Source organism: Platichthys flesus, chromosome 11 (assembly GCF_949316205.1).
Source record: "Platichthys flesus chromosome 11, fPlaFle2.1, whole genome shotgun sequence".
Classification (NCBI taxonomy): Eukaryota; Metazoa; Chordata; class Actinopteri; order Pleuronectiformes; family Pleuronectidae; genus Platichthys; species Platichthys flesus.
This window is the reverse complement of record NC_084955.1, coordinates 12,060,209-12,087,872: the sequence shown is the minus strand read 5'-3', so window position 1 is coordinate 12,087,872 and position 27,664 is coordinate 12,060,209. Positions and strand designations below refer to the sequence as shown.

Genomic DNA, 27,664 nt, shown 5'->3' with positions numbered 1-27,664 from the left:
TTTATAAAGTATGTTTAAACATAAAAATGTTTTGCATTATGATCTCAGTGTGGCTCAGAAATAGCAATAACACCATGCTGGGTCAAATGCAAAAATCAGACAGTATTGACTTGTGGTAAATTGTACAGACTGCCATAAGGTTGAAAATCAGGTCAGTCTCCACCATGGCAAAGACAAACAAGTCACAGCACAGACTGGAGATCAAAATTGTCCTTTAGGAGCATAAGGAACCATCCGCCTTCATGCAGGATATTACCACATGAAGGTAATACCACAATCTGTGTATGTGAAACAACAAGTTCTGGAATTATTCATTGCTGATGATTTTTCATCAAATTATGCGAAAAATTCAGCTGAAATGTTGCCTTTTATTTGGTGGTAGCAGGTGGGATATCAACAGATCAAAATAAACACCCCAATGTAGGATATATGCTGACAGCACACAATAAATATTTAAAAACGACTGGTGGTTTTATGAGAGGAGAAGAAACACAGCAGGTAATAATAATGAATGAAATGAGCTGAGCAGCAGAGATTTAAAAACCTACACAACTGGTTTATCTGCTGTTTCAGTCCCTGTCCTTTAGGTGGCGACGGCGCGATTTGTTTTCCAGCCGCCGGCAGATTGCACAGAAGAAGAAGAAGAGCGGTGGGAAATTTGACAGTGCGCGAAAAAGCTGTTGTTCTTAGTTCTTCGTTATTTGACTCCACGCAGACATTAACAGTGAGTGACTTCATGTTTACACGACATGGACCGGTACGTGCTGCTTGTTTCTTTCTGTCAAACTGACGACGAAGCGACCGAGGAGAATAAATGTGAGTTTGAATTCCTCCATAACTTCTCTGCTACCGTCAACTCTGTTAAAACAAGTTCAGTCTGGTTAGCTAGTTGATTCGCTACGGTAGCGTTTCAAGGATTCATCTACTGAGGTTTATCTGGGGGAGGATTTAACATCTGCGTCATATAAGTTAACCTTTCTTCAGATACGTTTGTTTAAAGAGGTAGTTGATTGTCGTGCAGTTACCTTGTCTTTGTGGGATATGTACAATGTTTTCTTGGCGAGGTAACATTATCTAAATGGTTCTATGTTTTTAAACTTGAATGAATCAGGAGTCCAGCTATGATGAAGTCTGAGACTTCAGTTGTTGTCTGTCCACAGGTCTGGAGCCAGTGCAGCTCATATATAACAGACTGGTGGATATTTCCTCTGTGGAGTCGGTGAGAGGGAGCTCTGTGTTTCCAGGTGCAGTAACTCAAAGGCTTCATGTGCATCTGTTTCCCTGCTTCTCGTCGATTCACAGAAACCTCACTGAACCTCTTTCCTCTGCATGTCCCTCAGCTTGTTCTCTGGATGGCAGCCCAGCAGGTCTCAAGTGGTACTTCGCTGTTCAGGCTTGCCAGGGAGTCACACAGGTGAGACACAAAGGAGAGAACCGAGACCATCAGAGAAACGACCCTGAGAGGACAATACACTGCAACTCAAAAAAACACATTCAGATACACACAACATGTGGATATGGAGAAAACAGCTAAGTCAATTTGAAAACACATACCCTGTAAATACTTGCAATACAGCCAAATATTGTTTTGGGAGTATTTGGCTGTGCTCTTGGGATTTTGTTGTGTTGTGAATATATTTGGTTATATTGCGACTATTTGGATGTGTTGTGAGTATTTGGTTGTGTTGTGGTATTTGGTTGTGTTGTGGTATTCAGTTGTGTTGGGAGTATTTGGATGTGTTGAGAGTATTTGGCTGTGTTGTGAATATTTGGTGATGTTGTTAGTATTTGGTTGTTGATATTTGTTGGTGTTGGGAGTATTTGTTGGTGTTGTGAATATTTGGATGTGTTGTGGTGATTTGGTAGTGTTGTGAGTATTTGTAGCCTTTTTTCAATTTGGCGCACGTCAAATCTATGAAATGCTTTCTCTATTTGCATGTGTTTCTTAGGATGCAGTGCATTGACCTCTCAGAGCCACAGTCATATTGCCATAAACAGTAGTTTTTTAATCTCTAAGTTTTTAGCATAAGCACATATTTGTGTGCTTTCATCAGTTTGTGAGGCAGTAAAAGCTGTTGCCTAGAAATCAGACTTCAGGGAGTAGGTGCTGGATATGGATTGAAGTTTTTGGCTCCTCGAAATGTAAAGCAGAAAAAAAGTGGGAAATGCTGTTGATCTTCCCACGTCTTATCTAGTTTATTGATTTTACCACGAGTATTACTGCATTTGTGGTGGTGGTCAGTGTTCACCGTAATCCTGGAATGATTATATCAAAACATAATAGCAGGAATATTTTTGGGATCAAGGGCCTGAAATGTCAGAACAGCTGATCATTTAAAATGTACTTCATAGAAGCTGTTAAGCCCAATATCCAAAATTTCAAAACAAAAATGTACTTTCACTTGAAACATGCAATCATTGTGCTGTATCACATCAAATTTGTGTGAGGTTTAGCCATAATTATAATATAGTCACTAAAAATCAAACAAAGTTGTTAAATGCGGGTCATCAATTTTTTTTTAAGGATTTAAAAATAAGTTAGCACATTATTGATTGCCTGAGGAATATTTAGCACCACAAACAATGGACCTGGGGAAGGTAAGACCAATATATATATATATATAGTTATATGACCAAAAATAAAACTTAGACTTTATTGATGGAAAAATAACAATTCTGTAATTGAAATCAGTCTTAAATGCATCTCAACTGTTTTGTAGTTTTGCAGCTCTGACTGGGAAGAGTTAGGAACAGGCCATCAGAAAACTGATGGGGAGGAGGAGAAGCCTACTGCTGTGGAGTCATGTCTCAGTTGTCTGAGTAATGAGGAGGCGCTGGAGCAGAGAGCTGATCAGCCAACACTGACGGAGTGAGTGACACAGATTCATATTTAGTGTTTTTTTAAGTAAATAAACAGGTTTACATTTTCTTCTCTGTGGGAGGATTGTGCTAAATTCATCTGTATGAACAACTGTAAAACCGATGTGAATTTATGATATTGATATTATTTTAAGATACTCAATTGTAAATGGTTTTATATCAACATAAGTCAAGATGTAGTATCTTTTCCTATGGGACCTGATCTGAATGGCTTCATTGAACAGGATGTTCGAGGAGGCTGCAGAAGGAATTCATCTACTGTCAGACAAGCTACCACCTCCAGGTACAGTTCACTGATCCATAGTATCTGTGAATGTATGAATATATTTAAAGCTCTGTCCTGTGTGTTGATGTAATTTTTGTCCTGTGTAGGTCTCTTTTTTTTTACAATGTGAATTTACTAAAATTAAATGTATTAAGATAAATTTTTATGCACATTTCTTCTCAGTTGATTTCGGATATTGTGGCATGGTTAAAGCATGGTTCACCAGTTTTCTCTATTTTATATTAACAAGGAGAGGAATAATCATATAGTTTCCTGATATAGCAACAGAGCAAGAATTTAATTTAAGCAATGTCTCAAGCGGGAATATTGTCTCTGCCAAAAGCTGCCAGTATTGAAGAATCCAAACCTTCTTTACTGAAGCCAAACTCTTCAGCTTTGTGACAAGGATCTTTTCCAATTTCAACTAATTAGATTTTGACAGTCTGCCTGCTGTAGCCTTGTAGAAAAGGTGGCCTGCTCTACTTACATACAGTGTGCCGTCACCACTGGGAAGATGGGATGCTTCTACTCTGACTTATTCTTAGCAAGTCCACCTCCTGCAGTGATGATTCACTCTTCAAAGAACCCTTAATTAACATACAACCTCCTCGGGAGTTCAGGAACAGTCACACTTCACCGTAGGCTGCACGAGGAGCTTGAGATCATTGCTTGCTTTCTACTTTACTTCCACTGGTCATGATATTTTGAGTCACAGAGAGGATTGTGTTAGTGGAGTGACCTGCCTAGGTCACTGTCCCCTCATAAAATCTTGTAGAGACATTATATAAGAAAAAACTACATTGGAATTGTTCTTTAATTTGTTCTGTTTTCCCTTACAGGTAAAGCCCTGTTGGATGTGCTGGTGTTGGGCTCTGCTGATGAACCCCCTCCCATCAAAGACCTGCTGCCTCTGCTGGGAGCCCTAAAACACATGTCGTGCTGGCATGCCGCTAAGATCAATGTAGTTACACAAAACGCAACTGGGTAAGAGAAAATAAAATTCAAATACATTACCTTCCCTCTATTTTGACCAAAATGGCAAACACTTTAAAGCTGATATTAATTTAGATAGGCCTTGTTAATGATAAATTATATAATCGTTGCATACATTTCACACAATCAGCATGTTTGGACTTTAAATAGACATATCCTCACATACAGAGATATCGTAAATTCACTGTGACACCAATGTGAATAGGTCATGGAAAGTTACAAAGCACAAAATAGAGGAAAAGGAGCACTGTGGTGTGAATTCACTGAATATACTGGTATTATTCTATATGAAATGCCCCCAGTTCACCACTAGAGGGAGGTAGATGAGTAAATATAAATATGGGTTGAAATTCAATTTTTTACAAACACAATTTTAACAATCATCATCATTCAACAGCACATAAATAAGGTATTTACCGTATACAAACATAAGCATACCCATGTACTCACACAAACAGATAAACACATACATGCCGGATAATAATAAAATGAAAACATAAAAATAAAATAAAAATATATAACTGAAGATAAATATATAGCAAAAATTAAGTAAAATACATAAAATGTCATAAATGCAAAGGAAAAAAAGTGCCATTGAAGTGTAACCTAGTTAGATCTATCAAATGGTTAGATGCTGTCCACAATTTGCAGTACACAATAAAACCTAAACAGGGAACATGAACCAAAGAACACAGGACCAGGGGGGGGTGAGGGGGGGGCTAAGCTCACACCAAAAGGCCTTTGAGAGCCTCAAATGTTCGAGCCCAGTACAATGACACTTCCTCCTTTGCACCATGGACGCGTGCTGTGGACAATTCCAGAAGCGCAACGTCTATGAAGTTGAGCAGCCACTGTCGCCGAGATAGTATATTGGGCGGTTTCCACCTTGTTGCGATCATCTTTTTAGCTGCAGTTAGGCCAGCCAGAAAGACGTGCTTTGAGGATTTCGTGAGTTTCAGTTGAGAGAGATAATTTAAAATAAAAACAGATGGGGACAGGGGGATAGGAGTGGACAATAGCAATGACAGTTCACTCTGCACCATCTTCCAAAAATGTTCAGTAATGGATAGTCTGAGCAACATTTCTATAGAAGATCTCATTTCAGTTAATGGGTTTTTATTCCTAACCCTAATCATTAATTGAAGTTGCTGATCATTGAGTCATCTCTTTTGTCTTTCCCCAGGTGGCAGAAAGCAGCTTCCTACCTGAGTGCTGGTCTGGTGGAGCCTAATGACCTGGACGTCTGTATCGACCATAAGGAACTATGGAGGGGCGGCCTGATGATCAGAGAGAAGAAGGTAATGATCTCTGTTTGTGGTGCGATCATGAAGAAGAATTATTGGGGATAGTTTCTGCACGTTTGTGTGTCTCTTTACAGTGTGTTCATGCATCAGTGCTACGATTGAAAAAAGTGTATGTAGTCGACAGCTGTCAATACTTTCCCTCAATTATTTGAATATACTTATTAAACACTAGATTATGTGCATGTCTTTGTTTCAGAAGTTTTGTTGTTCTATTGGGTGTCTACGTGCATCTGTGTGTTGTCGAGAGAGGGAGCCAGGAGGGGCTGAGTGAATCAATGTGCTGCTAAAAGCTGTGCAAAACATAAAGAAGAAGGAGGGTTTTTTCACCTCTGTATGTTTGTTTGTTTGTTGAAAGAAAGATTACACAAAAGCTGCTGCATGAATTACCATGAAACTTGGGGAAAGGATGTGGTTGTGGAACAGGGAAGAACCCATTGAATTTTGGATCCGGTTCAGGGTTCAATCCAGGATGTCTTAAATCACTCTTTAAAATGTGAGATACATTGTTTTTGACCTATTCACTGTTTTCCCAGGGAATAATATATGGATGTTGATTGAAAAAATCTGAGATGAAATCCCTCCTAGATGTAGCTGTCCACGTCTAATCAGATCACTCAGGATGGATTTTAATGCCAGGTCTGAAGATGGCTTGTGTGTGAGGTTGTGTGCTCTGGACTGTAGAGGGCATGAGAAAATAGCTGTGTCCCTTTGAACTCACCAGCTTGTGTGCCCATGGCTTTTTACTATGAACAGTGTTCTCGCTGTGCTCAGTGAGAACGAAGGAGAAACCAGCGTTTTCCTCACCAACCTTCTGTGCTGAGGATAATCGTGGTTCCTAGACCTGATTCTTTCTGCCTTTTGTGTCCCCATATCTTTTTCATTTGAAATTACTCATTCACTGCACACACCGCCATAGGGTATATTTCCATGTTTCTCCTTTTTGAATTGAGTGATATTTTTCTTAAGTCAGCTTGGGGAATAAGTCTTTCTCTGCTACTGAATGAATCCAGAGGAATAACTTGAGGTCACAGGGGGGTCATGGGAAATAGCTCTGCCTTGCTGGCATTGCCCTGGTAGAGCAGACCCGACTCTGCCGGGCTACTCTCTGACTCGACCTTGCTACTCGATGAGTTGGCTGCAATTAATTATTGGTTCAGACAGAGGGATAAGGCAAGTGTTAGAGAACGCCTCTGGGCAGTTCCATTCTGTACTTAAAGGACAGTGGTGTTATTGAAAAGGAGATAACAGTGCCCTGCTGTTCTATTCTTCTGTAGGAGTTTAAAGAGGAAAGTAGAGTTCGACAAATGTATTTGTTGGCCATTAACTCTATGATGTGTTTATTTTCTTCCTGTCTATGTTTAGGTATGCTTGCCAAGATAAATTCTCATCAACTCTGTTGAAGTGGCAATGAAGTATAAAGTTAAAATTAAAATCGGCTGTTATGAACAGCATGTATTTAATTCAAGCTCTATATATTTGTTTTTATTTGTATTCTTTTCATCTATAATTCATTTATGATAAAGTTATTTACTAAACCGTAAACAAAGCAAGACTCGGCTACATTTCTTTGTCATAATGTTTATCATTGCCCAAAATAAACTTTTTTTATCCTATAATATTGTTATCCGCATAGGCCTGGAAAATCCATATCGGTCAGAAATTAGCCTAGATTAAAATAACTTTGCTTGAAGGCAACTGTGTCCAGTGTCCACTATAGTGTTGTGTATGGAACACAAGTTTAAAGTACCGCTTTATACAAAGTGAAGTCCATAAAGTATTGGTTTATATTTCTACATTCACCGAGCCGTGACCCTAGCAACCCCATCTACACTTTTGGAATAATCTTGAATCCCTCACTAATGTCACCAAAAAATCCCTGCAGCCAGGTTCCCAAACCTTGTCTTTCCTCAAGAGGGGAGGCTTTTTTAGCAGCAGATCAGTGCCTATTATTTTAAATGAGAGTTTTAATAACCACATCTTCGTGGATTATTAGATTTCCAAGTATTTTGGATGTATTGTCCTTTTTTCCTGATTTCCTGCTTATGTAGTCAAAGTGAATAGACAGAGGTGAATTGACAGCATTTTATTGTGCTGCTACTCTGGAGATTACCTCACTCCAACTTGTGTTTCTCTCTCTTTACGGGAAAACTCTGGCAGGTGCAGTATTTTTATGTCTCTGGACAGACTCGGCCAATTATGTGCCATTCTCCCACGGTCCTGTGGGGATGATCAGCAATCTGTTTCGCTATGGAGTTCTCTTTCATGCCTCATACTCATACTGTGTGGCTGAGATTTACAGTTGACAGTTAAATGACATGTTAAACCTTGATAAACTTGCATCTGAAATGAATGGCTGAGTTGCTTCTGTTTGTGAAACACTTGTTTTGTAAATAATGTCAAATCAGGTCAGAGCCTAGAATTTTTTATATATATATTTTAAGAGGTAAATATTTGGGTATTTTTATTTGATAACAGTGTTTGTTTAATGTGACCAAACTAGTTTTAAGTACATTTAAAGCCTGAAAGGTTGGATATGTTCTGAAGTAGCATGTTTACCTTCTGTTGAAGTGAAAATTAGAATCTGTCTCAAATAAATAGTTTCTCCATCAGAGTTTGTCTTCAACATGGGGTCCTTTGCTGCATGTCTAATCCCTTTTCACTCTTAAAGCTGTCCAGTCAATAAAGGTAAAAATGCCCCAAAATTATCTTAAATAGCTTTTTCACCAGAGAGAACTGACTAGTTTCATTTTCACATCTTGGCCACAGTTGAAACACATTTAAGTCAACCTTATCAACGATGTTTGATCGTATTGACCAGTATCCTGATCAGATATTGGTATCAGCTTCAATACTGCCATACCAGTGAACAAAAGTTTTTGTTCATGAGTTCATATCATGTTGTCTCTACTTAACTTGGAGTATGCTGAGGCAGGCATGTTCTTTACCTTCAATGCAGTGACCTTTGTCGAGTTTCTAAAGTCAGAAGTGTGTGGGCTCCAGCAGTCAGTCTGTAACCGCTACACAGTCGGAGAGTGGTGGAACAAAGGAGAATTCCCACTGGAGTGAAAACCTGCCTGAGCACAATCACCCCCACTTTACAGCCATGTATTCCATAATATAACAGCTATTATGTGTTGGAGAGGACGTGTGTATGTGCACGTATATCACCAGATGCACAACCATGTGATTGGAACAAAGAAAATAATTCTGGTAATATGAGAACAAAGGAATGATGGCTGTGTGATTGACTGTAGTGTTATGGCAATTACAAAAATATTCAGAAATGAGGCTAAGATATCCTAGTTATGAAAGCTGCGATCTTGCGCATTTGGAGCCCGAGTCTGTGCAGTAGTGATTAGGAGATGAAGCTTTGGCACCAAACCAAATTTAACAAAAAAAAGGGGCACCTTAACAAACATTATTGCGAAAAGAACTACCCTAAATGACAGAAACCACCTAAAAAAACACTTATTTAACATATACTTTATCTATCGACAATTCAGTTTCTTCCATGACCCATCCAGTAACATGGAGGAGGCAGGGTTAATGACCTCTACTGCAGCCAGCCACTAGGGGGGGATTGAGACGCTTTGTTTTCACTTTTTTGAGGAGCAGTAATTTCATCCATCTGTATATACCGACTATGACAGGCCAACAGTTGGCAACGTCTGATGTTTGCTGTTTTTGGCACTATTGCTGAGTAAATGTGATTGTGTTTACTTTGTGCATTTATGTTTCAGTATGTGTCAGAGCTCCGTTTCGACGGCTTTTCTCTGCGCTCTCCAGTGACGGACACATCAGGGTCCAGTCTCCTGCAATTTCCCTACACCTCCACAGACCACAAACATCAGTCTGAGGTGAGTCCTGCACTCTTCGCTACTATCTTAAATTCTCAACTTGAAATGTTCCTGTTGTTGACCTGAGATCTTACGAACTCAGACAACCTCCTCCCAACCTATGGCAGTAGCTCACACTGAAAAGAAAACATGGTTATCTCCTCATTCTCAAGGGTGTGAGAGCAGACCGGATCTGACTGAATCGACATGTTGTTCACTTTATTCATTCAGCCCTGCACTGGGTTCATTGTGTGCTCTGTTGGAGAGGTGAAACATTTGGTTCTGTTTTGTTTTACTCGATCAATACGGAGTTTCCATCCTCCCACATCATTTATGGCCCAAATGGAAATGCTGTAATTGTTGTCTGATGAAGATAACTTAAAAGTTTCGTCCTTCAACTAGATTGACACTTTTCCATTGATTAGCAGTTGTATTATAGAAAGAACTGCAAGAATGTGCAAGAGCAAGTGAAATTGAATGTTAACAATGGACTAGTTAAATGAGACTCATTATGCTTATATACAGATTCATACATTTAAATTTAGTTATTACTTGAAGAGTTGTTCATGCTCTAATGCATCACTTCCCTCGTACTGTCCACTGCTGCAGCTCCTCTTTTCAGCCTCTGTCTGAAATGCTTTGGGTGTAGCTCCTGATGATATGGAAATCCAAAAAAGCACAATACATGTCTTCTTTAAAAATGCATTCAAATGTTTTGAGGTCAGAAATGTATTCAACATGTTTGTTAGACCTCATGAATACACACAAAGCATTCTTGTGAAAAACGATCCATGACCTTTTTTTTATATTGGACGACAATTGGCCAGGGAAACACAGACTGCCACTGTTCTTCAGGGGTGAAGCTAAATAGGCAGTCGCAGTGTATTGGAAAAGGATGTTCCCATTCTTAATCCCACTTACAAAGCTCTGATAGGTTTCTCCAGCTGTGGATAAAAGCGGTCACTATGAACAACAACAGACCCATTTGAATCACTGGGAGCCTGTCAGTGATGTGGGCAGAGATTCAGAGGTCTGGAGCCAGGCTTTGTTATAGCTTCATCCCATTTAACTTGTCCCAACACCTCAGGCAGTGTAAATTCATGCGTTTAGTCCAATTGAATGCCTCAATGTTTCTTCGTCAGACAGTAGCAGCCACTGTCTTGTGCCAGCATGCTGCAGGGCCTGCACTTGATCATGATCTCGTCAGTGAATAAATCTTGTGTAGAGAAATATTTTATGTTAGAAGTTGTTCAGTTTTGAAGCTTAAAGGAAGAGCGTGATGAAATAATACCCGTGTAGTGATGTTCCGCCAAAAACTTCAGCCAGGGTTTGATGGACAGAATAAGTCGATAATGACTGAATTTTCCTGCAGTTCATGTGGTTTCTCTCACCCCAGTTCATACCACATCTTATCTATTAGCTTAAGAGGTGAATGGACCGCACAAGCTTCATCTTCTAATGATTCCTGATGGCTAGAAGATTAGTTGGAAAGGGTCACTCCCTGGTTGCCCTTTAATCACTTGAGGAACCTGTGACTGAATGGCCTCCAGTCCGATAAATCAAACATATCTTATCTACCAAATTAGTGTTGACCTGTTGTACTTCCATTGACCTTGTAACCATTAAACAGTTATAGTATATATAGTTAACGAATCATTTAGGATGGGCCAATGCACAAGGTCTATACGCAGGAAAATCCGTAGACTGCACTCTTATGTTATATTCATGGGGTTTGCTTTCATCTTTCGACCATCAACTTTCACCAAAACCTTCATTTGTCACTAACGTTTTCACAGAGATCCATCTTTCATCATTAATTCCCGCTATTATGAGTCACTTTTGTTACTGAGAAACTAGATAGAGCTGTCAGTTTGTTGTCATTTCTCAATCCATACTGTTTGTAGCCTCAATTAATATTTATGAAGCAGCAGTATTGACAGTAATGTACAAGTCTGTTTAAGAGCCGGACCATATAGATTTTTGTGGGCTATCACCAATATAGATAATAGAGTAAAACATTTCCAATACTATAGATATATTAGGAAAATAATGGCAATTGTTCCTAAGAAGATAAAACTAAATATGTAGATATTTTAGAGTTTAACATAATGTTTATTTTATATAAACTAATGAAAGGAAGAAACGAAATACTTGTTCTTTGTCAGTGTTTTTACATTTCACAACGGAACAGCCACCAACTCACAGGTAAATGGAATCACAAGAGGTTTTTACACTATAAAAGAAATTGGAATTAAACCCACAGCTCATATGCACAGTTCTAATCAGAGTATGTATTGTTGCTTTTTTTTATGTGGATGAAGTTGTGGGTTTGTGGTAGGTGTGTGCATTGTAAAAACTCTTTATTTGCATATTTGTTTAGAAAATTACTTATCATGAGTCGGGGTATTTTATAATGATAGTTATATTTCTGTAATGAGTTTTCTTCTGGACGTTATCATCGATAACATTACATATGCACAGGAGCTGTGCCCAGTAATGTATGGCATTGTATGGTGTGTTTATATTGTGTACTCACATACACAGGCGCAAAGCTTTTACTTGCATTAATTAGATGAGCATTAAAGAAACTTTATGTTAACCGTTGTCCTCTTTGGGAACTTTTTCTCTGGCAACATATCCTATTTGTTGTTGTGTGTGTGCTCACTGTTAACGCAGCACTGTTCTATAGTTAGGGTGTGTGTATTAATATGTCTATAGAGAGTGAGTCGTGGTGTATGTGTGTTGTTTGATCGCAGCAGATCCCTGTACAGAGAAGCAGATGGCAATGATTGTCTTGGCCCACAATTAAATAAAAACCTCTGAGGACAACAAAACTAACACATCTCCACACTGCTGGCATAACTGAGTCTATAATGATGGGCCCTCACTCACACACATACCTAGTCTAAACTCAAACAGAAACTAATAGGCCTCTTCACCATCAGAACTAACTGTTATGATAATTACCAACTCAGACACACAATCACGCTGTGATGTGTGAGCACCAAACATGAGGAGTTGTCTCAGTGTGAGCTTTATCAAATCCACTGCACACTAGGTAGAGGAATGTTAATATCACACCTTTTAAAATGGTTGGATATTTTCTTAATAATTAAATTAAGACACAATTTACAGGCCAAATATACAGATGACTATTTCAGTTGGTAGCCAATATGTCACGTCATTGGTCCTGTTAGTTAATATTGAGATACATTTCATCTTCCCTGCCGCAACAAAAGCATTTTAAAGCCAGCTGTAACATGCAGCTTCACCACTAGATGGCTCTACATTCTGTAAACCGTTAACATTTTCAGCTTTGACATGTATCATTTAAAACCATTACAAAGGATAATTTTAAGTGGATGTTAGTATTGAGGGCAATTAGATATTGGAGCTCTTAATGATGTGTTGGCTGCTGCATTAGTCAGACTTTACACTGGGTCAGGCAAGGGACTAATACACTTTCTTATCGCGGGGATTCAACCAGTGCTCATTAAAATCTCCATCTACTCTTAATATATATATGTCGCAAATAGGTCGACACCGCGTTTTTGTTCCAGTTCAATAAATTATGAGATTGAGATTCACACTTGTGAATTCATGTTGATTTCTGCAAATGCAGATAACCATTTTTTCCACGTGAAAAATAATTTGTATCTATTATTGATTTCCTCTTGACATAGTGAGCTCATTAGACAAAACTTAAATCGTGAGTTTAAGTGTAGGTTTTAATTATATATGAGCTATAGTGTGGCCAGGATCAAACTTTAAAAAGTTACAGATACAATGTGTGTTAGTTAATGCTGAAACAATTGAGGATTTGAAGAATTGGTGTTTTTCTAAGTTTAGTTGAGGTTTAATATGAAATTTAATTGATTATCTTTGTGTTTTTGACTGTTAGTTTGACTGTTGGTAATAATAAAATAAAATAATAGTTTTTGTATTTAGCTGCCCTGTCTGTATTGCTAAATGGAATGGAAATATTGTTAGGTGAAATACCCCCCCCCCCCGTTACTTTCCTGATTTAATTCCTCTGTTATATTACTTATCTCTCTCTGTTCTATGTTTGCAGGTCTTCCATTACTATGCACCAGTTTTAGATTTGGTTCAGCTGGTTAATGTGTCAGAACTTCCCAGCTTTCTGATGTGCAGCACCCAGTTTGAACTGTATCCTTATATTGAAGTGTGCATGCATGTGTGTGGAAAAGCATAAACATTACATCTAGTATTACTCACATGGAAACTATTTGATTGTTATAATAATACAAGCATAGAACTTGGATGTAATGCGCTTATCAGATATATTTTTTTAATATTGTGACTTCTTTTTAGTACTGCACTTTTCCTTCACAACTAACAAACAGAGGTCTCAGTGGTAAGTCAGCAAAGGCTAAACTGCTGTTGGATCAGCTGAGGTCTCTGCGTGGACAGGTATCTGCTCTTTTACATTAACTGTAACATTTAGCTATACTTTTTATTTTCAAGTGAATCAAAGACACATTTTTTTACGATTTCTACTTAAGCAGGAAAAAAAAGAATTCTTCAATTTCCAGTCAAATGTGAATGAGACATACACAGATCAGCTACAACATTAAAACCAGTCTATAGTTTTAATGTTGTAGCAGATCACTGTATAATATCCATCTTGTATGTGATTGATGGAGCTCAAGGAGAGTGTGTTTAGGCTTAACAACTGTGTTTCTATCTCCAGGTTGGAGCGTTGTTCAGCCTGTCCTGTGTTATCACCTCCATCGTCCAGCCTGCAGCAGGCCAGCTCAGCTCCCAGCGCTGGAGAGAATCTATAGCACGGAGACTTAAGTCTCTAAGTGGTAAAACATTTCTTTCAAGATGGTTTCACGACCTGCTTACATAGATTGTCATCTGGCAACACTAGAGAGGAGCCTCATTGTTTCATGTGGGGAAATACATTGGTAACTAGGACAAAACTATTATTCAGTGTATAATGGAGCCGTCTACTCGGGAATCAGGGACTGAATCAATTTTAAAAACTGATGGATGTATTGTGAATAAAACAATTAAAAAAAATTGATGTCTCCATACTTTGAGGGGAATAGTATTGTTGCAGAAAAGAATTAAAAAAATAAGAATTGGACAGAAGGGATTGGGTATATGTAATTATTTAATAATTTATAGAAAACAATTCACAGAAGCAGACCTGTCTGGTAAAATGAAGCAAACACTAAAACAAAACAACTAGATAAGATGCAGTTATTGTCGGCGCCCCGGGGAGCAGGTGTTAGGGGATTAAGGTGCCTTGCTCAGGGGCACTTAGACAGTGGGGTGGGTCTAAAGCTTCCGATAGTGTTCTACAACAACATTTGTCGTATAACATTTTTTTTGTTTTCAATTAATTCTGTATATGATCTCTGTAACCCCCCCCCCCCCCCCCCCACCCCACCCCCTGCTTCACCCTGCAGTGCCTGACGTCGAGGTGAAAGGTGAAAGTGCTCACTACTACCTGCTGGTCCAGGGATCAGACGACGCTGGGTGTGAAACCTGCAGGGTCAGGATGTTGCACTCAGACAGTCAAATTAATGGAGCGGCCGCCATGGCAACTCTCACTGGGTTGTTGGGAGAGAAGTCCCTATCATCCTTAGGTATATTATGTTGCCTTGTTTGTTTGTGTGTGTGTGCGTGTGTGTCACTGCAAATGTTTTACTGTCCTTTTCATTTGTTGACTTGTTGAATCGCAGCATCAAGTGCTTGATCTGATCCCTGAACAAAATTGAGACACATTTCCTTTATTTCTGATTGTATTTGTTCACATTTTGGAAAATTAGCGCTATTAAAAGTATCCTGAAAATCCTCTTAGCACCAATTGACCCATTGAAGTACAGCCAGCTATCAATGGTTTACATTTCTAATGAACAAAACTTAAAAATGTGGCAATTCTCAAGGGAGGTTTTGAGTTTCCTTTAAATAATAGAACGTTTGAGTCACATTAAATCTTAACAATGCATGTGTTATATCTATGATTTGAGATGAGCGAACTGCTACCTGAATTATCTCACTGAGCTCTGTGTAATAACCTCTCCACGCAGGCGATCAGTCAAACAGTCCAAACTACAATAACATCCTGTTGTTTATAGTCCTGACCACGTCACCGCTACCTCGTTCCCTGTGCCTCAGTTTGAAAACATATGTTGTACTGCAATCAAATTTAAAGAGCACAGTATTTTATGAAAGTTTTTAGGCTTTGGTACATCAAGCAGTAATTTGTTCTCTGTCACATTGTTAAGAAAAGCCTTTCAATCATCCTGTGCACTTGGAGCTGCTCCTAAACTTGATTGGAGTAGAAGCCCTTCTGGCTTCATTGCCAAAGGTTGAGGGGCTGTCATTGTTCAAATATGTGTGTTGTTACATTTCTGACTCCAGAGATTTTCTTCTTTCATTTGTGCTACATGTCTATTCTTAGCCACCTCTTCCTTGATTTTCACTTGTTTCTTACCTCCTCTCTCAGAGAATTGTAAAGTTGTGTCACGAACATAAGAAATGGCAACTAAAGACAAAGGGGAGTGAGAAATGGTATTGATGGGAAAGATGGGTTAAGAGAGAAAAGGATGGATGAGAAATGGAGTGGATGTGTAGATTGTTCCCTCGGGCCAACTAGGTTCTATTCATCAATGTTTGTTTGTTTATAAGCAGATTTCACAAAAACTACCTGATTTGCAAGTTATTGAAAGGATTTTTGGTGAAAATAATTATTTTACATTAGATTAATGGACATTGATGGAAAAAATCTGACATGTTTAGGGGACTGCTATTTATGATAAATATCAGAATCTTGTGAGTTTAAATGTGGTTTCATGCGGGGACTTTGGAAGCTGGGCAGATGTCTGCGCTTTACTGAGTGCCATTCTAGTTGGGAGCTGGACTGGAGGAATTTTTGAACGAAAACTTGAAATGTAGATTGGATTTTCTTCTTCATGGGGGAGATTGATGGATTGATCTCACAGAGGTCAATCCCCAATAACACTGGATCCTGCAACCCTGAAACCACAACTGATTATCTTTCACTGGGCCCTCTCTGCCCTTTTAATCCATGCCCTGTTTTAATGCAGCCACTCTGTCAGATGCTTGAAGTAAACTGACCTTTTTGTGTAAAACGGGCCCCAAAACTTTTCCTTGGCCCTGATCCCATCAGAGATATACAGAAACGTTCAGCGAGTTTCTATCCAAACATTACACCATTAAGGATTGCAAATGTTCTCATCATTCAATATTTTTCCTTTTTTCTATTTCTCCTTTGATCAGGGGGATCTGTGGGCGACATCCTCCGCCCTCTGCCCTGTCTCCAAGGAGACAGTCTGCTGAAGAGAGAGCGGAAGGTGACCCAGGTTCAGATTCTGGTACTCAAAGAATATCTCAGTAAGTATGACATTTAAAGATGTCCTGAACTGGAAAATAAATCACAGAATAAACTGTAGCTCTTGTGAGCAAAGCAAGTGATTGACTCTTATAGTAGTTTAGAGGTACTATTTTGCTTGTATATATGCTAATGTGTGTAATAAGAAGAACAAGCCCCAGGGTACATCTCCTTGAGCTTACCAAATGTCATGTCAATTAAAAAAATATTTTCCTATGCCGGAAGAATCCCTCTCAGAACACAAGTGTAGAGAACAGGTTGAGGGCTGTATTTGGAAAATATTTATCACATAACCGGCAAAATAATTGTGTTTTTCCTCACCTAACTAATCACTGTGGTGTATCTTCATCCGGAACATGATCCCTTGAGAAACCCTGGGTTTATTTTTACAGTGTTATGGGATTAATTAAAAGAGAGATGTTAAACTCATGTCATTAACCCTTTCGTGACCCTTAACATGGCTGCAGGCTTAAACATGCTGCACACTTCCCTTGGATTATCCCTTTTCACCACCTCATTATCTAAATTCTATCCAGCATACCACAATCACTGTGCCCATGAAATCTGTGTAATTTGCAACGTCATGGATAAGAGAACACCCACTAGTCTTTGACTGATTGCTCAGATCTTTACAAATGGGTAATAAAAATGAGCGAATGCGTGAATTAATCTCATTTGACAACATCTCAATGACTGAATGGATGTTGACCGATGGGTTAGTCTTTCTACAAAATTTATTCAGTTTCATTTTGTGATTGTTTCACAAAACAAGAAAATGAACTTTCATCTAAAAAGGTTCAATTTATTTACGTAATTAGCAGACAAATCCATAACAAAATGGTCATTAATTGCATTCCTCAAATTTACAATTGCACCATATAGTAGCATAGTTACTATATGGATAATGTCCTGGTGTGACATTGCTATTTTCCTCAGCTACCCACAGCTACAAAGGACAGGAGTCGGTTTGACCTGTTTGATATGAATTCAGTTTAATTCAAAATACAGTAAATATGTATCTACTGTGGGGGGTACTTGAAGCTTCCTGATATGTCGTCAATGTGAACTTGCAGCTCTCTTGAGCCCTCAGCACGGCTGGTGCATAGAGAGTTGAAATATCTTTATTTTACAGACACACATAATGTCTCCTTGGCAGCCAGTCAGTGAAACACAAGTGGAGTGAAGCCCGATTAAAGGAAGTGGAGTGAATTTCTTTAGATTTGAGAAAAGCAATAGGGATATTCTTTGAAAAGGCAGTGAGCTGAATGAAGAGGCGTGACAGACCACAGGCCTTAATGAAATTTATTGCAATAACATTTGACTTGGCATTAAATTGGCAAACTCATTCTTGTGAGTTGCAAAAGTTTGAAGGTGTGTGTGTGTGTGTGTGTGTGTGTGTGTGTGTGTGTGTGTGTGTGTGTGTGTGTGTGTGTGTGTGTGTGTGTGTGTGTGTGTGTGTGTGTGTGTGTGTGTGTGTGTGTGTGTGTGTGTGTGTGTGTGTGTGTGTGTGTGTGTGTGTGTGTGTGTGTGTGTGTGTGTTACAGTTTTTCTAAGAATAGTTAGGTTTCTATTTAAAAGCTCTTTTATATAGAACTTGGGTCAATTTGTAGCTTTATAGAGAGCAAATATAAAAATGTCACCTTATCATTTCAACTCACCACCTTTGTGAAGTCAAAACAGAAACTAATTAAAAGAACACACTTATTTTGGAGGGGAACCAATCCTCAACCAACTTATTGAATATTATGTAAAATTAACACTGATGCCAAAATCTTCCACCAGCTGTTAGCTTGCCATAAACTGAAATTAAAATATTAGCAAAATAAAAACATGCCTTTTGTTTTGTGTACAGGACGGAGAGAAGAAGCGTCCACTTCGACCTCAATACCCGTCAATGACTTGAAGTCCGTTCTGAGTTTAGCGAGAGAGCAGTATCTGAAGGTGATTGACTCCACGCTGCCCTCTGCTGCAACCTGTCTGCAGGACAACCCGGGGAATGAAAAAAAGTCAGGTATGAAAAAAAAGAGAAAAAAAAAAAAACTACGAGCAACATTACCATTTCCTACTTCCCAAATTTCATATCTAACTGAAACGTAAAGAGAAAGCTACGATGCTAAAATGAATAGCGGCTACTTGCGAGACATCTTGCTAGACTCAGGATGTCAAGACTCATGGCTGAATTTATGTCCTATGTTGCTGCGACACTTACTGCTGATGTTACTTTCATGGTGGCAATTGTAACATTTGTCATTATTCTAGCATTATATCTGCCAAGTTGTTTATACTTTCAGTTCTTTACTCCAAGTGGGAAATGTTTGCGTTGGCAGAATTTCGTCATATCTGCGATTTACAGTTAGGATGCTGACTTGCTGGTACGGGTCCTGTTGATGACTTGAAAAGTCAATGATTTGTTGTAACACTGAGTTTTGAGAATAAAAGAAAAGAAAAAAGAGGCCACCTGCTGTAAACCTATGAACCTGAATGACACTACGTGACATTACATTAAAGAGAACCCTGACCATGTGATCCTGAGGATGTTTCTGATGATATTTACACATAAGTAAAGGTCATTATACTTAATTTAGGGAATTAAATGGTTAATTGCCAGTTGTCAATTCAGCCAGTCTAAGATCATTCAGTGCAAATCCTGCTGTCCAATAAACACATCAAGACAAGGGATGTAAAGTCACACACTTACCAAGACACATATTCTGACCTGCGTGTGCGTTGTAAAATGTCATCAGTATTCACTACATGCACATTCATGGAATGACAATGCCAGCTAATAATTTGCAGATAAATTGTTGGCAATAAAACAAGTACCACGCCTGCAGCTGCATGTGCAGTGTGGGTGGTGCTCCTTTTAAAATTGTACCTGAGGGGCTGATGTCATGTCATAAACATTGTGACATTATTTAACAAAGAGTCTTTTTTTGTCTGAGTAGAACTTTGTCAATCATAATGTTTTTTGTGTGATTATCAATCACACTAGATTCAGGAATTGTCCCAGTGAGTGTAATAGTACTGTAATAAATAGTGTTTTTACCAGTAAAACGGCCATTTGTCTCCAAAACAGACGACATTATGGCTTTTGTTTGACTCTGCCTGCTTCCATGTTGTATGTATGAGCTGTTCTCAACCTCAAGCTAAGAACATATTAGAAGTTTAGAAAGTTGTGGAGAGAGCTGGCTTGCAAAAAACAAGTAAACATGTACAGACAGTCTATAGCACAAATCAGGTTATTTTTCTCTTTGATTTGTTCCTTGTTGGTCGAGAGATGGCATTTAAAGCACTAAAATGCTTCAGAAGTCCATAAGGAATGTCTTGCATTGCCGTATCTGAATGGCCTAAAGGTGAGAATAACTTAGGCGTTTCCTGCCAAACTGCTGGCAGAGAGCGTCAGTCTCTTCATGTAATATACTTATGACTTATGTCCTCAGGCCAACACAAGCATGATCATCTCGCCAGGGAACCTGCTGTATACAAATGTATCACATTTCTGTCATCCTGGACATAATGTACAATCTTTCTGCTCAAACATAAGGAAAGTGCAGACTTGCTGAGATTTTCTCTGTCGCTGTTGTGAAAGATTGGCTTGTTAGTTTCTCTACTGTTTTAAAGCATAATAGCACCTCCCGAATATATAGTCTGCCGGATTTTTCCAGCAATCCTGAGCTTTTATTTCCCTGAAGGCTTTGTAAATACTCATCTGTCAGCATTTTGAGAATAATTTATAACTTCCAGCTTATGGGTCAACCAAAACCAAACCATTTAAAAAAAGCATCTGTAAATCCATATGTTTTATTTAAGAGGTCTTTTAGCTTGAGAGCAGGATTTATTGATTCAGATGTTGTATACTTTCAATGATAACTATGCACTAGAACTCAAATAGCCCCTTCTTAGATTTGCTCTACTTGTGCTCAAATTGTGAGCTATCATTCAGATTTCCTGTGCTTCAGCTCTTTTCCTCCGATCATGTTGTTTCTGTGCGCAAGTGAAACGTCTGCTCTCTGACCTTTGAGAGTCCCGTACAGGTGGTGACTTTAACTGCGTTCATGCACTTTGTCCTCCAGGGCTTGATTATTAAATCGGTGTGTTTGAAAACGACCACACATTCCTGGTCAACCTGGATTGGCAAAATTAAGCTTTTGGTAAATACAATATTTTATCGGAACAATTTCTTGAATAAAGAAAGAAAAAGAAAATGTTTTACCACTTGTCATAAACTGTTTCATGCCACTCGAATCGCTCTTAAATTTTCACTTCAAGCACTGTGAGCAGGCCCTTTCTAACTCTGCTTCAGTAACCCTTGTTGTTTTGATGCTGTAGTTTTTCAGACTGTTGCCCACCAGCCATCTGACTGGCCTGAGAGGAGCGTCCTCCACAACATAGAGAACCTGCAGAGGAGACGACAGAAGAGGAGGTGAGTTAGTGTCTTTTTTGCCAATTCTGCCTCAAGTAGTGTCTCTAATTCATTATATTTCTGACCATCACTATTTGTGTTCTAGATTTGGACTGTTAGGTCCAGGCTCTAGCGACAGCCTGCTGGGTCCCAAAGATGGTCAGAAGGCTTCTTGTGCTCTGCTCGATGCCAAAGAGCTTCTCAAACACTTCACAGCCGATGGTTTGCCGACTGGGGAGCTCCACCCCCTGGTTATCAATAGAGGGTTGGTTCATTCAGCTTGTCTGGCTTCATGTTGAGCAGCACCTCGTCATCTGATTAAATTGTGTTTTCTGGGTTAGTTTCTAAGATATTTCGGATTGACAAACATTTACTGTGGCTATAATGAGTATTTGATTATCATCATTAGCCTTAAACAACAGCTCTGCCTTCTTAGGAAAATGATTGAGCTGCGTATTTAGCAGAAAATTATGGTTTTTCCACAGTGGCAGAATCATGTTAAATATTGCTCCAGAATAATGAAGAGAACATTCAATTGAGATACAAGACAGACACACAACCTTTTTTTTTCTCTCCCACTTTCTGTCTCTGTTCCCCTCTGTCTGTCGTCTCTCTCTCTCTGTCCGTTCAGTACGAATGTGTTTCAGTTGACACCAGACCTCTCTCCAAGAAGAGTCAGCAACATGTCCTTCAACCAGGTCTCAGCCTCGCATTACCACGGCATAGAGTAAGTTTCTTTAAGTGTGTTTACCTCTAAGATATTACATTAAAGCTGTGTAAGTTTTAACTTGATCAATATGAGCCTGTATCTCAAAGCCACAGCCTCAATCGATTCATCGTTTATTACCATTATGATTTTTTAATTGATTTGATTTATTCCTCTAGGTTCTGTCTGGACAATCAAGTCTCCTTGGACCGGGACCAGGGTTTTATGCGGCTCCAGTCCCGTCTGATTCGGCACGAGACGCAAACCACCTGCTCCAAAGAACCGTGTGTCCTCCCATTCGCCCTCAGCCCCGCCCCCTCCCCTGCTGTGATGTCCGAACCAGGAAGTGTGCCTGACGGAGAGACTCTGCAGAACGCTGACGTGGCTCGACTCAAGCGCAGGTCCTGGGACACGGAGGTCACTGGAGGTCATCCTCGCAAGAGGTACAATGATAGTGCAGGCTGCTGCATTTGCTTTAGTTGTACATCTTTGTAAAACATGACATGATTAAAACATAAGGGGCTAAAAAAGCAAAAGAAAATAAATCTCATGTTAAAGATTCACAAAAATGGATAGATGATTGATTGATTTGTTGATCATGTCTTGCTGGATTACATGCAATGCTACAACTCTATTGTTGGTAAGGTTTACAGTGTTTATGTCTGTATGATCTAGGTTGGTGAAGTCAGAGAGCAGTGACTCCCTCTGTTCTCAGAGCAGTGGCAGCAGTGGGACACACCACGCCATCAGGTCTCTGAGACAACAGCCGAGCAGATCTGTGTCCATCAGTGCTTCTTCCTCTTTAGCCTCTTCAACAAGACGCACATCCTCAGGTAAAACTAAATACTCAACCTGACAGGCAAAGGGACTAGAATTTCTTCTTCATCCTCTTCTATCCCATGTAATAAATCCTATAATCGTGCCAAGTTTAAAGGAATACCTTTTGCATATTATTATGCATAACATGAAAAAAAATAGAACCTTATCTGACATGTACGTTTGCTACAAGCCAGGTGGTCTGATTTATTCTGGCTGATGTCGGGCAGAGCTATGCTTGGACACAAAAAAACATTAATTCAACTGGTAATGGTGATTAGGCTTACAGGAGGGTCAGGCAGGTGTCAGTCAAACTCTGAACATACCCTTTCAAATTGTCATTGTGTTTCATAGACTTTGTTTAAAGATGGACAACATGACAACTCACCTAAAGTGGAGCCAAAGCCTCTTCAGTGCCCCCTGGTGGCTGGCTGCAGTTTTGAGAATAAACGCCATTCTTCATGTTAGCAACAGAGATATTGCAGAACTAAAATTCAAAATTTGCATCAAATTAATTTGTATGAGTTGGTATCTGTCATTTGAGGTGGTTCTTGACGTTTGGTCAAGTGTTCATTTTATCCGTATGTTTAGTATTTATTACTAGTTTAATTCTATAGAAATAATGAAGCTGACTCGCAAGAGGTCAAACGTGTATATCAACAGTACCTTGCTACCCCCCCGCTCCATTCCCTGCTACTTTGCTGACTTTGGCACCAAATAGCATCATCAGCTAAAGATGGCATCACTCGTATCTGGAACATTTGGGCTTCCGTTCTGGTGAAGTGGGATGAAGAGAGAGGAAAAAGAGAGAGGAAGTGGATTCTCACTTGGTTAATATTTTCTTGACTCATTATTCATTTTTTTCACTTTACTCTTCAGGTTTGGTGACTCATTCCTCTGCTGACAAACCTAAACCTCAGCAGCTGAAGACACAACAAGAGCAACTAGAGGAGAGACTTGCCAAAGAGTCACGTTCACAGAAACACAACAGGGTGAGTGTGTGTGTGTGTGTGTGTGTGTGAATGTGTGCATGTATCTCATTTTAGATGGATGGCAGGCTTTTCTTACTTTAATGTAATTACCAAACATAAAGTGATTATGTAAACGCACTCATGCTTAAGAACTAATTCAGAGTAATTGCATCCATAGATAGGAGATCTCATCACATCATGTTAAACTCACTTGTTTGTGCAAGTTCATTCTTCTCACAGACATATATATGAAGAAATACAATCTCTTATTGTAAAAGCCTTAGAAATAGTTAAATAGTGTTTTGGTTTATTTCCAAACTTAATTTATTTGGTATATTTTTGGGTCATTTTGCCTTTAATATTATGCAATGAAGGAGAGAGGAATTTGGCTTGAGGTTTGCATTTTTACATTCAAATTGAATTCCAGTGAAAATTACTATTACACCCTAGTAGCTACGTTTCTTTTAAGGTGAGCTGTTGTTTATTGCAGCTTTGTTTTGTTTTCCTAGCTCTGACCATTTGCTCTATATATTATGATAAGTTATACCAGTATGAAATGTTAATGCCACAAATGTTGTTGCCGAACATATCTTTATAAAAATAGTGAAATAGGGAAATTCAACTATTAGAGCTGGAATATAGTAAAATCTCTTCACACCATGTTTGCCTTGAATCTTGAAGTGAAGAGCTAATACACTTAAAACGACATGAATAATGTGAGGAAGAGCATTAGGTGTATATGCCCCCCCCCCTCCCCTGTGGCAAAACCAAAGCTGCTAATGAAGACTGGAGCTTTGTGCTGTGTTCAAGGTGCCCTCTGGAAACGACAGTCGCTCAATGTTAATGACGTAACACTTAACAAATATGCTGGTAGTGGGGCTACTCTCAACAAAGATCACAGCAGTTAGTTGGTACATTTTATATTATCACAACTGACAGGAGCAAATGCTGAAGTCACTATATAATGCTAAGTAAACCATAGTTTTCCTTTATGCTCATATTTAATTAGCACTTGTTATCGAAAAAAATAGTGTTCCTGCTCACCACTAACCTTATTCTCACTCACTCACTCACTCACTCCGACGAACAATGCACAACAAAAAACACACACACTGACAAACAGTGTGTCTTTGACAGATGGGAAATTTTCTAAGAGCTCCACCAAAGACAAATGTTTGACATGTGATCACTTTGAATGTGTGGGTTGCATCATAATGTTGTGTCATGAAATACACTATTACGATGTCTCCTGCTTCCGGCCTACACCCACACAGACACACACACAGACACACACTTTCTGTGTATTGAACAGTTTACACACAAAAGCACACACATGGACACAAGTACAGACACACACACACAGACACACACTTTTTGTGTATTGAACAGTTTACACACAAAAGCCCACGAATGGACACAAGCACAGGTACACACACACACACACACACACACACACACCCCTCTGTACAGTTTGACGTTGCCCCCCCCCCCCCCCCTCAGCTCACAATCTGCATCCCAACCATGACTCTTTCAGATTTATGCTTAGTATTCAAACAGTCTTATCACCTGAACCCAAGTTTAGGTACAAACACTCGGCCCTATTCAGAACTAATGACAGCAGTTTATTCAGGACAGAGATTAAAAGCTGTGAGACTGAGTGGCTCCACCGCTTCCTCAGAATAATTTATAGTGTTCCCTTAGAACAGTGGCCGTGACAAGATTAATGGTGCATCTATTTATTTCAGGAATGTGTTTTCCTCTGTCAACGCCATCGGTGAAATATTTGTATGTTTCTACCTGTGAGCTCACATGAGGAATGTAAAGAATTGTAATTCAGTGCAAGCACGTCTCCCCAGACCTTCAACACTTTGACATGCTTTCTTTTTAAAAGGGAGACGTGCTCTCGAGTTTGTCTGGTATGGTTTAGGATTAGCAGATTTAATGTTTTTTACTGTTGTGCTTATAAAAGAGTGTGTGTCTGTTTTTGTGTCTTCAGATGTTGCAGGAGGTTGTAGTTAGGGCACTCAAACATCACGGGATCACTGCAGAGCATGAGTGCTTTGAGGCCTGCAGCAGGAGACTGTTTGATATCTCCAAATTCTATCTCAAGGTGAGTCTGATCACCGATGCTGCGCGGCTCTTTCAATTTGACGGTTTGTTTGGATGCCTCTGTGCATCAGGCACATGGGGTACAGTTTTGAACATGTGTTTTATTACAGATCCTCATATCAAACTGAGCCGTTCATAATTCAAGTAAAAGTATTTCTCCAATACACACACACTTTCGTCATAGTTCTTTTGTGCATCCCTGTGAATCTTAATCAGATGTTATATAAATACTGCGCTAACTCAACTGAAGTACTCAAAACTCTAAAATAAATTATGGAAGTGAAGGAGTTTTAATAATTTTTTTTTTAGTTATTTGATTTAATGTAGAACATTTCCATATTTAGCATATTTATTTATGCAGAACTGCAGGCAGCTCATGACCAGCATGCATCTGGGAGGTCTAAGGTCGAACCAACAAAAAGACACAACCTGCTTTCAGACATGCACTTAAGTCTGGACATTTTTCAAAATGTTCCTGCCAGCCCTAAAGCAAAATGTCTCTGTGAAAATTTCACAGGACATGAAACTTCATATAGCTGAGTTTCAACTCCTTAATTGATTTTGTCAAAATGCTTCTAGTGATGTTGTTAACTTAAAAATAAACATCACAGCTGAGTCAGTCTTCTTCTCCCACCATCTTCAACTGGCTGTCAACAAAAACTATTTCCATACGTCATGTCCTGTCTCCTGCTTTCTCTGTCATGGTGTCACTCCCCGCCTTAACGTTCCAGATATTTTCTGTTGTGAAGGCGTCTGACCTGACCAGTGTTTCTGAACACTCTGAAAAGGGCTTGGACATTTCCCAGAGTTCATGACAACAGGAAAAGACAGCAGAGTTTATTCTCCTGGTGCTAGTGACCATGTTGAATTCAGGTTTAGCCTCTAAATTTAGTCTCATCCACTATAATAGACTTTGTATTTTATTAGCTCGTCATTTGTTGTATCTGTTAAGTAACTAGTAATTATAGTTGTCTGATAAATGTAGGGGAGTGAGAGTACAATCTCTGTCTCTCCGGAAAAAAAGGACCTCAAAATTATGCTGAAAGTAGAGTACCAAGTACTTAAGTAAATGTACTGAGTTACTCTCCTTCACTGCTCGTCAGTAAAGCTTTGCTGACAGACCACAGCATCTAACATTCTGTACAAATGGCTCCTACCAACAGTAAATACCCACTCCAGTTCAAATGAGTCAGTCAGATGTAGAGCTCATGTGAACGTACCTCACTGTTTCAGTGACTTTCGTTGTTGTTTGATCTCAGGATCTGAAGACGTCTCGGGGTTTGCACGATGAGATGAAGAAGGCCGCCGGCAGCAACGCCAAACAGGTGATGTCACCAAACACTAGGGCTTCTAAACTGGACTTTAGCTGTTAGTAAGGTACAGGCTTAAAAATCGTGTCTTCTGTTCCTGCAGGTCATCGACTGGGTGCTGGAGAAGACGACAGGGAAGTGAAGACGGCTTTGAAGAATAAGTAGGGGGGGAATTATTTAAAAATATTTGTATGTTTGTTTGTTTTATCCTTTTGTGAGGGAGAATCCAATCCTTGAAATGGGCAAATTGTGTCACATTTCAACACAGTATAATGTTCTATATTATATGTATTGTTTTATCATTTGGTTTTAAATCGCTGCCTTAAGCCTATTTATACAGACTTAATCTTGTTTTCATTTTATTTGACTGTCTCACTGAGGAGATAATCTGTCTGTGCACATACTTCTTCTGATATATCCTAATTTTTGAGTTTTTATGTGTGTGCGCGGTTGTGTGCTCGTCCAGCTCGATCTAAACCCACTGCTCACAAACAACAGTTCACTCTGCTCCGGTTGCAGTGACTGAGGAGACACACGGCTTTGTTGCTGTTTTCAATCAGGATTTTAAACTGTTTCCCACTTGTTCATCGTGTTTCTCAATATGATACTAATTTTATGGCTTTAAAAATGTGTATATTTTATCTCTGTGTTTTATATATTTTATGATACAATAAAGAACTGTTGA

General features: G+C 39.1%; 1 protein-coding gene across 1 annotated transcript; it reads left to right on the top strand.

Moving 5' to 3' along the window:
• The first annotated feature begins 660 nt into the window (after positions 1 to 660).
• Positions 661 to 27,664, top strand: mtbp (MDM2 binding protein). The gene is made up of 23 exons (XM_062399695.1): positions 661 to 816; positions 1,161 to 1,244; positions 1,341 to 1,414; positions 2,721 to 2,869; positions 3,105 to 3,163; positions 3,985 to 4,129; positions 5,322 to 5,436; positions 9,183 to 9,299; positions 13,351 to 13,445; positions 13,643 to 13,709; positions 13,990 to 14,107; positions 14,717 to 14,896; positions 16,554 to 16,667; positions 18,518 to 18,676; positions 20,995 to 21,088; positions 21,174 to 21,332; positions 21,699 to 21,794; positions 21,953 to 22,216; positions 22,449 to 22,606; positions 23,469 to 23,581; positions 25,557 to 25,670; positions 26,929 to 26,994; positions 27,083 to 27,664. Exons 1-23 carry the CDS (start codon positions 750 to 752, stop codon positions 27,119 to 27,121), a joined length of 2,646 nt encoding a protein of 881 aa, XP_062255679.1. The 5' UTR covers positions 661 to 749; the 3' UTR covers positions 27,122 to 27,664.

Coding starts and splice junctions, on each gene's coding strand:
- mtbp (XM_062399695.1), top strand. CDS start 750: ATGGACCGGTACGTGCTGCTTGTTTCTTTCTGTCAAACTGACGACGAA. Junction 1,245..1,340: donor AGGGAGCTCTGTGTTTCCAG/GTGCAGTAACTC, acceptor CATGTCCCTCAG/CTTGTTCTCTGGATGGCAGC. Junction 26,995..27,082: donor CCGGCAGCAACGCCAAACAG/GTGATGTCACCA, acceptor CTGTTCCTGCAG/GTCATCGACTGGGTGCTGGA.